This window comes from Mytilus trossulus, chromosome 3 (assembly GCF_036588685.1).
Source record: "Mytilus trossulus isolate FHL-02 chromosome 3, PNRI_Mtr1.1.1.hap1, whole genome shotgun sequence".
NCBI classification, from domain to species: domain Eukaryota; kingdom Metazoa; phylum Mollusca; class Bivalvia; order Mytilida; family Mytilidae; genus Mytilus; species Mytilus trossulus.
Genome location: NC_086375.1, coordinates 19,901,592 through 19,916,302, shown reverse-complemented (window position 1 = coordinate 19,916,302; position 14,711 = coordinate 19,901,592). Strand labels below are relative to the sequence as shown.

The window sequence follows — 14,711 nt, the reverse complement described above, 5'->3', positions numbered from 1 at the left end:
TTCTAATCCTCGTCTGCACGAGAGGTGGAAGGCCTCTTTTAAAAAATATAATTACCAATGGAAGGAGTAAGACTTTTTGTCTAAGCTGCCTTTGTTTTAAATTCTTAATTATTTATCTGGTCGGGAATGCTATCTAAAACACTTATTTCTTCTGCAAAAAGGGGTGTCAGACACATTTTTTTTATCATACTGCTTTTATTACATTGTAAATGTCTGGTTCCGTTCGATTCCGTTAAATACCAATTCCTCAGAGCAATTGGTACTTTGCGGAACGGAACGGAACGGAATAATAAATTAAAAAGTTTAAATCAGATTCAACTTGATTACTGTTTCTAATCTTGGTCGGCACGAGAGGTGGAAGGCCTCTTTTAAAAAAATATAATTACCAATGGAAGGAGTAAGACTTTTTGTCTAAGCTGCCTTTGTTTTAAATTCTTAATTATTTATCTGGTCGGGAATGCTATCTAAAACACTTATTTCTTCTGCAAAAAGGGGTGTCAGACACATTTTTTTTATCATACTGCTTTTATTACATTATAAATGTCTGGTTCCGTTCGATTCCGTTAAATTCCAATTCCTCAGAGCAATTGGTACTTTGCGGAACGGAACGGAACAGAATAATAAATTAAAAAGTTTAAATCAGATTCAACTTGATTACTGTTTCTAATCCTCGTCGGCACGAGAGGTGGAAGGCCTCTTTTAAAAAATATAATTACCAATGGAAGGAGTAAGACTTTTTGTCTAAGCTGCCTTTGTTTTAAATTCTTAATTATTTATCTGGTCGGGAATGCTATCTTAAACACTTATTTCTTCTGCAAAAAGGGTTGTCAGACACATTTTTTTTTATCATACTGCTTTTATTACATTATAAATGTCTGGTTCCGTTCGATTCCGTTAAATACCAATTCCTCAGAGCAATTGGTACTTTGCGGAACGGAACGGAACGGAATAATAAATTAAAAAGTTTAAATCAGATTCAACTTGATTACTGTTTCTAATCCTCGTCGGCACGAGAGGTGGAAGGCCTCTTTTAAAAAATATAATTACCAATGGAAGGAGTAAGATTTTTTGTCTAAGCTGCCTTTGTTTTAAATTCTCAATTATTTATCTGGTCGGGAATGCTATCTAAAACACTTATTTCTTCTGCAAAAAGGGGTGTCAGACACATTTTTTTTTATCATACTGCTTTTATTACATTATAAATGTCTGGTTCCGTTCGATTCCGTTAAATACCAATTCCTCAGAGCAATTGGTACTTTGCGGAACGGAACGGAACGGAATAATAAATTAAAAAGTTTAAATCAGATTCAACTTGATAACTGTTTCTAATCCTCGTCTGCACGAGAGGTGGAAGGCCTCTTTTAAAAAAATATAATTACCAATGGAAGGAGTAAGACTTTTTGTCTAAGCTGCCTTTGTTTTAAATTCTTAATTATTTATCAGGTCGGGAATGCTATCTAAAACACTTATTTCTCGTGCAAAAAGGGGTGCCAGACACATTTTTTTTTATCATACTGCTTTTATTACATTATAAATGTCTGGTTCCGTTCGATTCCGTTAAATACCAATTCCTCAGAGCAATTGGTACTTTGCGGAACGGAACGGAACGGAATAATAAATTAAAAAGTTTAAATCAGATTCAACTTGATAACTGTTTCTAATCCTCGTCTGCACGAGAGGTGGAAGGCCTCTTTTAAAAAATATAATTTACCAATGGAAGGAGTAAGACTTTTTGTCTAAGCTGCCTTTGTTTTAAATTCTCAATTATATATCTGGTCGGGAATGCTATCTAAAACACTTATTTCTTCTACAAAAAGGGGTGTCAGACACATTTTTTTTTATCATACTGCTTTTATTACATTATAAATGTCTGGTTCCGTTCGATTCCGTTAAATACCAATTCCTCAGAGCAATTGGTACTTTGCGGAACGGAACGGAACGGAATAATAAATTAAAAAGTTTAAATCAGATTCAACTTGATCACTGTCTCTAATCATCGTCGGAACGGGCTGTTGTAGGCCTCTTTTTTAAAATATAATTACCGATGGAAGGAGAAAGACTTTTTGTGTAACCTGCCTTTGTGTTAAATTTTTTATTATTGATCAAGTCGAAAATGCTATCTAAAACACATACCACTTATGCAAAAAGAGGTGTCAGACAATTTTTTTTTATCATACTGCTTTAATTACATTAAAGATGTCTGTTTCCGTTCGATTCCGTTAAATACCAATTCCTCAGAGCAATTGGTACTTTGCGGAACGGAACGGAACGGAATAATAAATTTAAAAAGTTAAAATCAGAACCAATGTTTCTAATCATCGTCGGAAAGGACGACGTGAGGTCAGTCTATATATCATAATGCATGACTTGCAAATGCGTTAATTTCATGATAATTTATCAGGATAAACTGACATATTCATTTACAGAATAGTTCCCGATGTTATACATTATTGCACATTTCACCTGTGGAGATGAGATTAAGTATACATTTGTGTTATTTGTATATGGAAAACCGTAAAACACAGAAATTTTAAAGTTTGTTTTGTTTTAAAGATTTTTCGAAATTTTGATAAATGCCCCCTTTGGATACCTTAAATGAAATTCTGTTCCGTTCCGTTCCGTTCCGTTCCGTTCCGTAAAGTACCAATAGCCAACTTTAGTTTAAGTTAATAGAAATCTATGAAATTTTGACACAAGGTTTATGACCACAAAAGAAAGGTTGGGATTGATTTTGGGAGTTTTGGTTTCAACAGTTTAGGAATTAGGGGCCAAAAAAGGGCCCAAATAAGCATTATTCTTGGTTTTTCGCACAATAACTTTAGTTTAAGTGAATAGAAATCAATGAAATTTAAACACAATGTTTATGACCACAAAAGGAAGGTTGGTAATGATTTTGGGAGTTTAGGTCCCAACAGTTTAGGAATAAGGGGCCAAAAAGGGACCCAAATAAGCATTTTTCTTGGTTTTCGCACCATAACTTTAGTATAAGTAAATAGAAATCTATGAAATTTAAACACAAGGTTTATGACCATAAAAGGAAGGTTGGTATTGATTTTGGGAGTTTTGGTCCTAACAGTTTAGGAAAAAGGGGCCCAAACAAAGGGTCCAAAATTAAACTTTGTTTGATTTCATCAAGAATTGAATAATTGGGGTTCTTTGATATGCGGAATCTAACTGTGTATGTAGATTCCTAATTTTTGGTCCCATTTTCAAATTGGTCTACATTAAGGTCCAAAGGGTCCAAAATTAAACTTAGTTTGATTTTGACAAAAAATTAATCGTTTGGGTTCTTTGATATGCTGAATCCAAACATGTACTTAGATTTTTGATTATGGGCCCAGTTTTCAAGTTGGTCCAAATCGGGGTCCAAAATTAAACATTGTTTGATTTCATTAAAAATTGAATAAATGGGGTTCTTTGATATGCCAAATCTAACTGTGTATGTAGATTCTTCATTTTTGGTCCTGTTTTCAAATTGGTCTACATTAAAGTCCAAAGGGTCCAAAATTAAACTTAGTTTGATTTTAACAAAAATTGAAATCTTGGGGTTCTTTGATATGCTGAATCCAAACATGTACTTAGATTTTTGATTATGGGCCCAGTTTTCAAGTTGGTCCAAATCAGGATCTAAAATATTATATTAAGTATTGTGCAATAGCAAGTCTTTTCAATTGCACAGTATTGCACAATGGCAAGAAATATCTAATTGCACAATATTGTGAAATAGCAATATTTTTTTTAATTAGAGTTATCTTTCTTTGTCCAGAATAGTAAGCAAGAAATATCTAATTGCACATTATTGTGAAATAGCAATATTTTTTTTTAATTGGAGTTATCTTTCTTTGTCCAGAATCAACTCAAATCTTTGTTATATACAATGTATATTCACTTTTTACTACCAACTGATAAATTAAAATAATCTTTACCATTCAGTGATAACAAGCAGTTTTTTTACATCTTAATATTTTATGATGTATTTAAATGAGTAGTTATTGTTGCAAACTCCATTAGAAATTTAATTGAGATTAATTTGGAATAAGGGAAAGGGGGATGTGATTAAAAAAATTGGGTTCAATTTTCTCATTTGAAATGAAATTTCATAAATAAAATGAAAATTTCTTCAAACATTTTTTTGAGAGGATTAATATTCAACAGCATAGTGAATTGCTCTAAGAGAAAACAAAAATTTTAAGTTCATTAGAACACATTCATTCTGTATCAGAAACCTATGCTGTGTCAACTATTTAATCACAATCCAAATTTAGAGCTGAATCCAGCTTGAATGTTGTGTCCATACTTGCCCCAACCGTTCAGGGTTCAACCTCTGCGGTCGTATAAAGCTACGCCCTGCGGAGCATCTGGTTGGTTATTATCTTAAATATTATTGTAGATACAGATAAACTGTTAATAGCAAAAATGTTAAGCAAAGTAAGATCTACAAATAAGTCAATTTGACCAAAATTGTCAATTGACCCCTTAAGGAGTTATTGCCCTTTAAAGACGTTTTTCACAATTTGTTCATATGTTGACTTACTTTAAAAAATCTTCTCCTTTGAAACTGCTGTATAAATTTCAGCCAAACTTAGGCTAAATGAGTTTCAGAGTATCTAGTATAAATTTTATATTTTATTTCCTTGTTTGTCAAGAAACATAGCTCCTATGGCTAAAATAGAACATAGGAGAAAATGATTTTTTTTTGCTTTTGAAGAAAATAGGACGATTCAAAGAACATTTAAACAAATTGAAAAGCCAAAATAATCATTGATGAGAGATTTAACCAAAAAAATTAAGGTGAGCGATTCAGGCTCTTGAGAGCCTCTTGTTTAGAAGACCTTGTGAAATTTATTTGATAAATGACAATTTTGAATTTTTTCCTTTTCTTTAGTAAATTGTTCTATAATTCAGTATTAAGTTTGTTTGTTATTTTATGTAGTTTTCACCATGACAAGTTAAAGATCAGATATGAATTTTGTTCCATTACAAAAAAAAATTAACCAGTAGTTGACTATGTTTTGCCATTCAATACTCACAGAATGCTTGTTATTTAAAAAAAAACCAAAACACTTGTTTAGAGTTTCAGGGATCCAACTGTAAGAATAAAGTCAATTTTCCATATATCCTCTCTAACAGTGGCGGATTTCAGTCTCAGATTACTACCATTTTCTTTTCTTTTTAATTCAGGTTTTCTTAGCAAAGGGCAATGTACCTGCTGAAAATTACACATTTTTCATCAATATATTATTGAACACCATCAGGTAAGTAAATTAAGATTATAATTTTGATGTGAATTTTTCAATATTTTAGTCAATTTGATCCAATTCAGGATTAGGTCTATTTCCTTGTTCACTGTGTATGAGGTTAGAGTGACTTTCAACTGGAAGATCTTAATGAATACAAACAGCAACACAGTCATAACCAATCATTCTTTTACATTTGTTTTCTGGCTGAAAATGACAATTGACCTTTTTCATTACTTTGTGTCTGTCTTCCCTCCTTGTTGTTTTTCATTGACTTACCCGGTAAATCAAAATTCCAAAGTTGGTCGTCACAACCCTCATTGGGCTATCTAGTTGTACAAAGTGTGTCAAATTAGGCATATAGCTGTTTTTATGCTAAAAATTATTTGCCAAAAAAGCTTTTGAAATTGAATTAAGATTTAGTTAACCCGCTGCAATTGTTTGCGCCTGTCCTTAGTCACTCAGGAATCTGATGTTCAGTAGTTATAGTTTGTTGATGTGGTTCATAAGTGTTTCTCATTTCTTATTTTTATATAGATTAATTAAACCGTTGGTTTGCCAGTTTGAATGGTTTTACACTTCTTTTAATTTTTTGGGCCCTTTATATATGTTGCTGTTAGGTGTAAGACAAGGCTCCATATTGAACTCCATACTTTGACCTATAATAGTTTTATAAATTGTGACTTGGATGGAGAGTTGTCTCATTGGCACTCATACCACATCTTCTTATATCATATTCTACATTCTGTGGTGCCATATGCATGTACATTAATTTCTGAGAAGAGGAATTACACACTATTTTTAAGAGCTCATTACTTACTAGTATTAATTTAGTAAAAAACAATAATTTAATCAATACAACTTAATGAGTACCTATTAAAATTATAACAAGGAAAAAACATGTCGGACAAAAGGATTTGGTATTCATTCAGAAAACACATTTAATGTTTACAAAGGTGTAAGGATCTGAGGGTCACTAGAGGATGCAACAAATCTGTTTCATTTGGAAACATTTTCTTGTCAACTATTACTGAAGACAGTTGGTTTTAAAACTTTGTGAATTACAGTCTTGCAGACAAAAATATTTGCTCTATCGGTACGGATGTGACAGAATAGCTAAGACATGCTTAGTTCAAAGTGTTAGCCATGGTTTAGACATATTATTGGAGCATTTTAATTGACATTTAGCACCAGCATTCAAAACAAAATGTTTTTATATGACCGCTAAAAATTTTGCAGTTGTATATTGGTAACATGTTGTCGTCCTAAGACATTTGGTTTCCAGACAATAACTTTAGTATAAGTAAATAGAAATCTTTGAAATTTAAACACAAGGTTTATAACATCAAAAGGAAGGTTGGGATTGATTTTAGGGGTTATGGTCACAACAGTTTAGGAATAAGGGACCAAAAAGAGGCCCAAATAAGCATTTGTCTAGTTTCCAGACGATAACTTGTGGATTGGTGTATTCAATGATTGGTACTACTGAGCGATACTTGAATACTTGAGTACTGGTTGACATCCCTAATTTATTGTAATAAAAATTTTATTTTAGTATTTTTTGGTTTTTGTCGAGCTTTTGTTGCAGAAAGCTCGACATAGGGATAGTGATCCGGAGGCGGCTGCGGCGGATTTAGCTAACTTCTTAAAAGCTTTATATTTTAGAATAGAAGGTAGAAGACCTGGATGCTTCATACTTTGTATATAGATACCTCATGTTTCGAACTTTCTGTCGATCACATGTCCAATGTCCTTGACCTCATTTTTATGGTTCAGTGACTACTTGAAAATAAAGTTAAGATTTTTTGTAATGTTAAATTTTCCTTATTATAAGTAATAGGATAACTATATTTGGTATGTGCGTACCTTGCAAGGTGCTCATGCTCGTCAGACAGTTTTCACTTGACCTCAACCTCATTTCATGGATCAGTGAACAAGGTTAAGTTTTGGTGGTCAAGTCCATATCTCAGATACTACAAGCAATAGGTCTAGAATATTCAGTGTATGGAAGGACTAAGGTGTACATGTCCAACTGGCAGGTGTCATCTGACCTTGACCTCATTTTCATGGTTCAGTGGTTATAGTTTTAAGTTTTTGTGTTTTGGTCTGTTTTTCTTATACTATATGCAATAGCCTCAGATTATAGATCTACTATATTTGGTGTATGGAATGATTGTAAGGTGTTCATGTCTAGCTGACAGGTGTCATCTGACCTTGACCTCATTTTCATGGTTCAGTGGTCAAAGTTAAGTTTTTGAGTTTTGGTCTATTTTTCTAATACTTTATGCATTAGTCAACTATATTTGTTGTATGGAAATATTTTATGATCTATATGTCTGTTACTCAGGTTTTATTTGACCTTGACCTCATTTTCACGGTCCATTGCTAAGTGTTAAGTGTTTGTGTTTTGGTCTGTTTTTCTTAATTTATAAGCAATAAGTCAACTATATTTGTTGTATTGAAGAATTGTTAGCTGTACATGTCTGCCTGGCATGGTTCATCTGACCTTGACCTCATTTTCATGGTTCATTGATCAATGTTTTGTTTTCTTTGATTAATGTTGAGTTTATGTGACAGTTGTAATAAAGCTTTATATTTAGGTCTATCAACATAATATGAATGATAAGTGAAGAAGGCAAGACATTTCAGCGTGTGCACTCTTGTATAAAATATATATCAACCATCACAAATCAGAGGTCCCACAGATCTCCACTTCATTCCTGTCTTATCAAGTTATTCAATATTTTCCTAAACATATAAAGTATGGCACTTTATGGGTGAAGGCATGTGCCGCATTGGGTTGTGTTGTGACAACAAGGTTTACGCTAGCGGTCGCCATTTTTGCAATTTGCGAAAAAATAATAATTGTGGCGATTAAAATTCGTCATTGGCGAAAGAATTTGGTGAAAAAAATATAGATAAAGATTTATTTTCAACCATCTTGTTTATTTACTTTTTTCGGGGTTTCTAAGATTTTACCTGATCGGACAATACTCGGAATTCACCTTGAACTCGTTAAGATTTTGACAGAAAATCAATAATCAGCTGATTGCATTTTATAGCTATCATCAACAAAGGACTAATTAATAAAGGCGTTGATTGTATTGTTCAATGACAAAATGATATGGTTAAATGGCGTCCGTCACATGTCACATAAAGAATTTATAACCATTTTGCGACGCACGTGTTTGAAGGAAAATTTTGACATCTCCTCTCCTTCTTTTAATGATAGTCAAGGAAAAAAAAATGTTATTATGACGTTAAATGTTCTAACTTTATCCTTTGACTTTGATATAGATGTTTTGATTTGAGTGAGAATTCAAGTTTAAAGTCGTTTCAAGCATAGTTTTACTTCTCTGATCTCAACTTTTTCATTTATGATCATCTAGAAAAGACAACTGTTGTTATGAAGAAATCTTTCCAAAAGGTTGAGAAGAAATGGTAACAACCCCTCCAATGAGAGTAACCCTTCAATGTAATGAAACCTGCAATTAGGGATCAATTTCAAGTGATAAACAATTTTTGTTTTGTTGTAAAAACCACTTCTTAGTACAAAAGGGCACATACTGTTATTTTGAAGAAACTTTCCCATATAACTGTACATCTTTCTGGTAGTATATGGTTAAAATATTATCCTTTAAAGTTGTTCAAAATATAATATAATTTCAGTCGGTTGATTTTATGAATTAGAATGAAATTATTTTCTTCTGAATTGTCTGCCCATAGATGGCGTTTATAACTGGATATAACGAGCAATTTGGTAAAATAAATTTGTCAGTTTCTTATACGGTTGCGTCATATAAGTAATAACGAGGAAAACAGTGTTAGGGGAGATAACTCTTACATGGAAAAGAATTTAGTTACGCGGTGTCAGTTTTAAAAGCGTATTTACTGTTCGATATTATATACCATATGTCTAAGCCACATCTTGTGAAACAAAAAAATAGCGAAGGAAAAAAATAATAATAATAATAATCAGAAGAAATCCAATAGGACTTTCCACGGAAAGGTGGAAAGACCTAATATCATCATCACGGACAAGGCGATATAATGGTGGGATTTTGAATGCATCATATGATGGATGATAAAGATTGTTCAGATAAAGTCTTGAAACAGTGTTGTATTTGACTGCATATTACTTTTAATTTATACTTGCAGAAATGAAATTGCAAGTTGTATAGAAAAGGCATATGAGAAATTGGCCTTACAGGAGGCAGCCAGAATGTTGTTTTTTGAATCTGTTAAACCCATGAAAGAATATGCTGTACAGGTAAATTTAACTGAATTAATTGTGTTTATTGCAATATCTAGTACCTACCTGTAATGGTATCTAAATATAGTTTGAAGGAGAAAAACTATTATGAATTTAAAGTGAGTAAAATTTGGGGCTAAACAAACCTGATGTGCAGTAGTATTATGGGCTGAGGCCACACTGAAAAATATTTTGGTTTGCCCAAACCCTACTCAAAAGTTGAGACAGTGGGTAGGTAGGAAGGCATTTTCTTTTCTTTTTTCAAGAAAAGAAATTGAAGTATCATATGTTTATTAGTCTTCATGCCTATTTGATTAAAACAAAACTTCTTCAAATCAGGACAATAAAAGAATTTGAGTAGGCAGCTTTTTTCTGGGTTGGTAGCATTTGAGCAAACAAACCTATTATTTATTATGGCCTGAATTATAACAAAGTCAGGTCACTCTGAACTTGACTGACCTCTTTAATGTAGACACTTATTATAGTTCAATCTTATTTGAATTGTGGCCTGTGTATAACTTTAGAACTATGGTTGACCAAAATTGGTATGCATCATTGGATAAAGGTTTGTCATGTATGAAAAATGTATGAAAAGTCAGGTCATTCTGACTTTGACTTTCACCTTTCTCCTCCTATTATATTTACACATTGTCAGATTTGGGTTTATGTATGCCATTTGAGATTTCCATCCCTTAGCATCCATCTTAAGTGTTACTTTTCAGATTATCTCCTCTTTTACAACTTGACCAATTACAACCAACCATAACTTGATTGATCCTTAGGGTATGTAGTATAATGTTTGTGTTTATATCCCATCTATGATAGTATAAGGGCATTATGTTTTCTGGTCTCTGTGTACGTTCCTCTGTCCGTCTGTCCCGCTTCAGGTTCAAGTTTTTGGTCAAGGTAGTTTTTTTATGAAATTAAAGTTCGATCATCCTGAAACTTAGTACAGATGTTCCCTATGATATGATCTTTCTATTAATTAAAATGCCAAATTAGATTTTTGACCGCAATTTCACTGTCCACTGAACATAGAAAATGATAGTGCAAGTTTCAGGTTAAAGTTTTTGGTCAAGGTAGTTTTTGGATGAAGTTGAATTCCAATCAACTTTAAATTTAGTATACATGTTTCCTATGTTATGATCTTTCTAATTTTAATGCCAAACTAGATTTTTTTACCACAATTTCACAGTCCATTGAACACAGAAAATAATAGTGCAAGTTTCAGGTTAAAGTTTTTGGTCAAGGTAGTTTTTGATGAAGTTGAAGTCCAATCAAATTGAAACTTAGTATACATATTCCCTATGATATGATCTTTCTAATATAGTCTGAAAACAGATTTACTAAGTATTGCACAACAGCATAGTGTATTTCACAAAAGCTAAAATTCTTCAATTGAATATAAGTTCAAATCATATTTTCAAGTTCCTTGACTACATTTTTTTTCTGTATCAGCAATCTATAATGTGTCAAATATTTAATTACAATCCAAATTCAGACCTGTAACAAGCTTGAATATTGTGTCCATTTTTGACCCAACTGTTCATGGTTGGACCTCTCCGGTTGTATCCAGCTGCGCTCAGCGTATCAGTTTATTGATGAATACTTTACAATAACTAGTTGCATATAACATGTTTACCTAACATTCTAAAATTTGCATTTCAGCGTGGTTGGACTTTAGCATCAGATTCCTTTTTTTATTTTCAACAAGAGAAGAAGGTAACAGATGAAAGTATCCCAGCTATGCAGTTAGCAGAACAGACAATTGAATATGCTAGGGAATTGGAAATGATTGTATAACAAACTTTAAGCCCTAACTAATGTAATGATTAAGCTGCAGATTGTTGCAGTTTAAGATGTATTGTTAAACAACTTTTTTGTTCAGTGGAGGAGAGTTATTCTTCCTGTTGTCATAATAAAAATGAAGGAACATATTTTTTCATGAATAAACAAACAACTAAAGAATAATCAGTTTAAATTGATTAAACTGGTTATTTTAAGCTCACCTGATCTGAAAGGTCAAGTGATTTTTATATGACCGCAAATTTTTTTTTGCATAGTATAATGCTATGATGTTGTCGTCTGCGTCGTCTTCCAATACACATGGTTTCCTGATAATAACTTTAGTATTAGTAAATAGAAATCAATAAAATTTTAACACAATGTTTATAACCACAAAAGGAAGGTTGGAACCGATTTTGGGAGTTATGGTCCCAAAGGTTAAGGAATTAAGGGCTGAAAAGGGGCCAAAAACAAGCATTTTTCTAGTTTTGATAATAACTTGTGTGTAACTGTATGGATCTCTCTGACATTGTAATACAAGGTTCCATATAACAAAGGGAAGGCTGGGATTCAGTTTTGGGTTAATTTCCACTAACATGTAGGAATAAGGGGCCCAAAAAAATGGCAAAAAAGAAACATATTTCTAGTTTGCAGACTTGTGTTTAAGTGTATGGATCACTCTGAAATTATACAACAAGGTTTCTTACTACAAAGGAAAGGCTGGAATTGAGTTTTGGAGTTCTTGCTCCAAATGTGGTTGCAATAAGTTGGAGGGGGGGGAGGGCCCAAATAAGCATTTTTGTAGTTTTCAGTCAATGACTTGTGTTTAAAGGGAAACTTTGCAAAAAAAAATCAAAAATTGATATTATGTCCATTCTATATAGAAATGCTCAAATTTATAGATATTTAAGTTTTATTCCGTTAGATAAGAGATTACCATCGATTTTAAATTTAGAGTATCAATTCTCTGCATTCCGCCATTTTGTCGTCTTCCCCGATTAAAAGTCCCGATATGTCTATAAACCACAAAGGACAAAAACTACAGTAACCGATGTAGTCGTAATAATAATTGCGTGTCAATATCTTGACAATCATACGATTGTTTTATCTGACAAATTAACTTGATATGGAAAATGTTCTTATTTTTTTTAAATGAACATGGTCTGTTGTTTTTAAACTGTTAATATTGGAATAAGGTAAAAAGTCAAAGTTGAAATCGTATATATAAGTGTTCTGTGAAAATTGTTTTTGAAAATCTAATTTGTTCATAATTCTTTAAAGTAATAAACTGTTTTCAAATAAATTTTGATCTTCCCTCTTCTGATCACCAGCATGGCTAAAGGTATTACTTCCAAAGGTATTGTGAGGGGTGTGAGGTGACACGTCCAGGTATTCCAGCGATTTCCTGTCGGGCTTGCAAGTTCACGCATCGTTTCACTTCTGCAGGTATTGATCAGTGTACACGGCTGATAACATTTAACTTTCCATTTTGAACTATCAGATGTATAATATACAACTCTGTCTAACTTGTCATTACCAAACTCATACGCTTGTTTATAAATAACATTTCTGGTGTAAAGAATATTATTCATAAAAATATAAATAATACCCAAAATATAAGATTTGATGAAATTAAAATCTATTTAAATATTTTTTCCAAGGGTGAATTTGGGAAAATCAGAGACATATATACACATATATGTCTCTGGGAAAATGTAATATATACTCATTGTCAAAAGTGAAGGACAGATTGGAACATACCAGAAATATTGATTTAAAAAAATGTACGCACTTGTCGACGATTCGTTTATACTGGGAACAGTATATCTAACGGGAAATGAATCTCGTACGCATTTCACTATAAAGTTATTTCACTCCCGTACGTCACGAGACTTCGCGAGATTAATGGAGTCTGGAAAGCGTCGGACTGAAAGCTATCGTGACTGCTAATGAATCATCCACATAATTATATATATATGTTCCTGGTTTATACGGCTGGATAGAAAGTAACAGAATTATAGCACAATTTAAAATATATACTTGAATACATTGAACATAAGAAAAAAATATATTTTTTGAATAAATAGGGGTAAAAGTGTTGTAAATAGACTAGTCCACGTATGCCAACAGTATGTAATCATCGAATGTCGATAGACTATTGTATACCAGAAGAAGAAGAGAACCAATTTGATTTAAATATAGGTCGATGTATAACTTTTGCTTTGGTTCATTGAAGTTGTGGACATAGTAAAATAAGATTGTTCTCGAACAAAGGAAGGAATTCGTCATCACAATTGTTATATATGCCACTGGACGAACACTAATTATCCCGAAGGGATGTGAATATTTTGCTGGGAAACTTTTGAGTATCAAAGACTTAAGTTTCAAACTAATTTCGGGATTTTTTTTTCTTTCTTGGTATTCAATAACAGAAAAAAGAATAAATTACTTGTCCGCTAAATAGGGGTATTCTTGTCAGATGAAAGACTTTTAGTTATATTTAAAAAAAAAAGGGAAATCAAGGCCGTAGGGCATGCCCATTTGAACTGAGGCTTTTTTTTTAGGGTGGTTCGGGTGGTTCGGGTGCCTGAAACGGGATAAGCTTTTTCCAGCATTACATTACCATCTGTAATAAAAAATACAAAAATATAATGGAAATGCGTTTTTTTTTATTAACTAGCATAGTAAGTAACAAATCAAGTTTCAATATTAAAGTTAATCTCTGTTGGTCAGCTAAAACTTTCCGATTCTCCTGTGACCTGTACTATCGAAAAGCTTCAACACATGTTCTTATGTATATCTCTATATATACAACTCGTCTAAACATCAACCCAACAATGTTAGATCTGTATATTTGCTTTCGCAAATTTTTGGTTCTTCCCTCGCCGGGATTCGAACCCATGCTACTGTGAAATCGTGACACCAAATCGCCTGCACTGCAGCCGTCCCGCTAGACCACACGACCACCTGGGCTCTCAAAAAAGAGCTTTCGCTGGCCATGTGTTACCTTTCCACGTCAGTTTTAATCTAGCGGCGTACTACAGTACATGATATATAAGGCATATATATATATGAATGTCCAACAGCAAGTTATAAGCTTCTAAAAGACGAGCATCAATAAGAATATGTTTATTATACATAATGAATAACCATAAGAATAGGTACAGAGAAAAAAGACCAACATTACCCACGACCTACCGCACTAGAATCAATGGAACACGCTTGCATACAACCAGACAATGCTGACCAGTAACAGAAAAAGAAACACGAAAAACAAATATTTTCAAAAAATACCAAAAATATATTTCATACTTTTATTGAAAGATAAACAAGTATGGACACAGACGCAAATTGTCAGTGGGGTTAAAGGTCATTACAAATGTATTGAAAGCTAGACTGGAAATGTGTATTAACAAATTGAGTTGATGTGTACATGT

The 14,711-nt window shown here is 32.7% G+C and overlaps 1 protein-coding gene across 1 annotated transcript in view; it reads left to right on the top strand.

Annotated features, from left to right (window-relative positions):
• Window positions 1-11,424, top strand: part of LOC134710333 (26S proteasome non-ATPase regulatory subunit 8-like) — a 62,731-nt gene extending 51,307 nt beyond the window's left edge. Inside the window, exons 6-8 of the mRNA XM_063570661.1 lie at window positions 5,182-5,255; window positions 9,396-9,507; window positions 11,158-11,424. Coding sequence (XP_063426731.1) covers window positions 5,182-5,255; window positions 9,396-9,507; window positions 11,158-11,292 — 321 coding nt within the window. The 3' untranslated portion in view covers window positions 11,293-11,424. The remainder of the gene's footprint in view (window positions 1-5,181; window positions 5,256-9,395; window positions 9,508-11,157) is intronic.
• The last annotated feature ends 3,287 nt before the right edge of the window (window positions 11,425-14,711 follow it).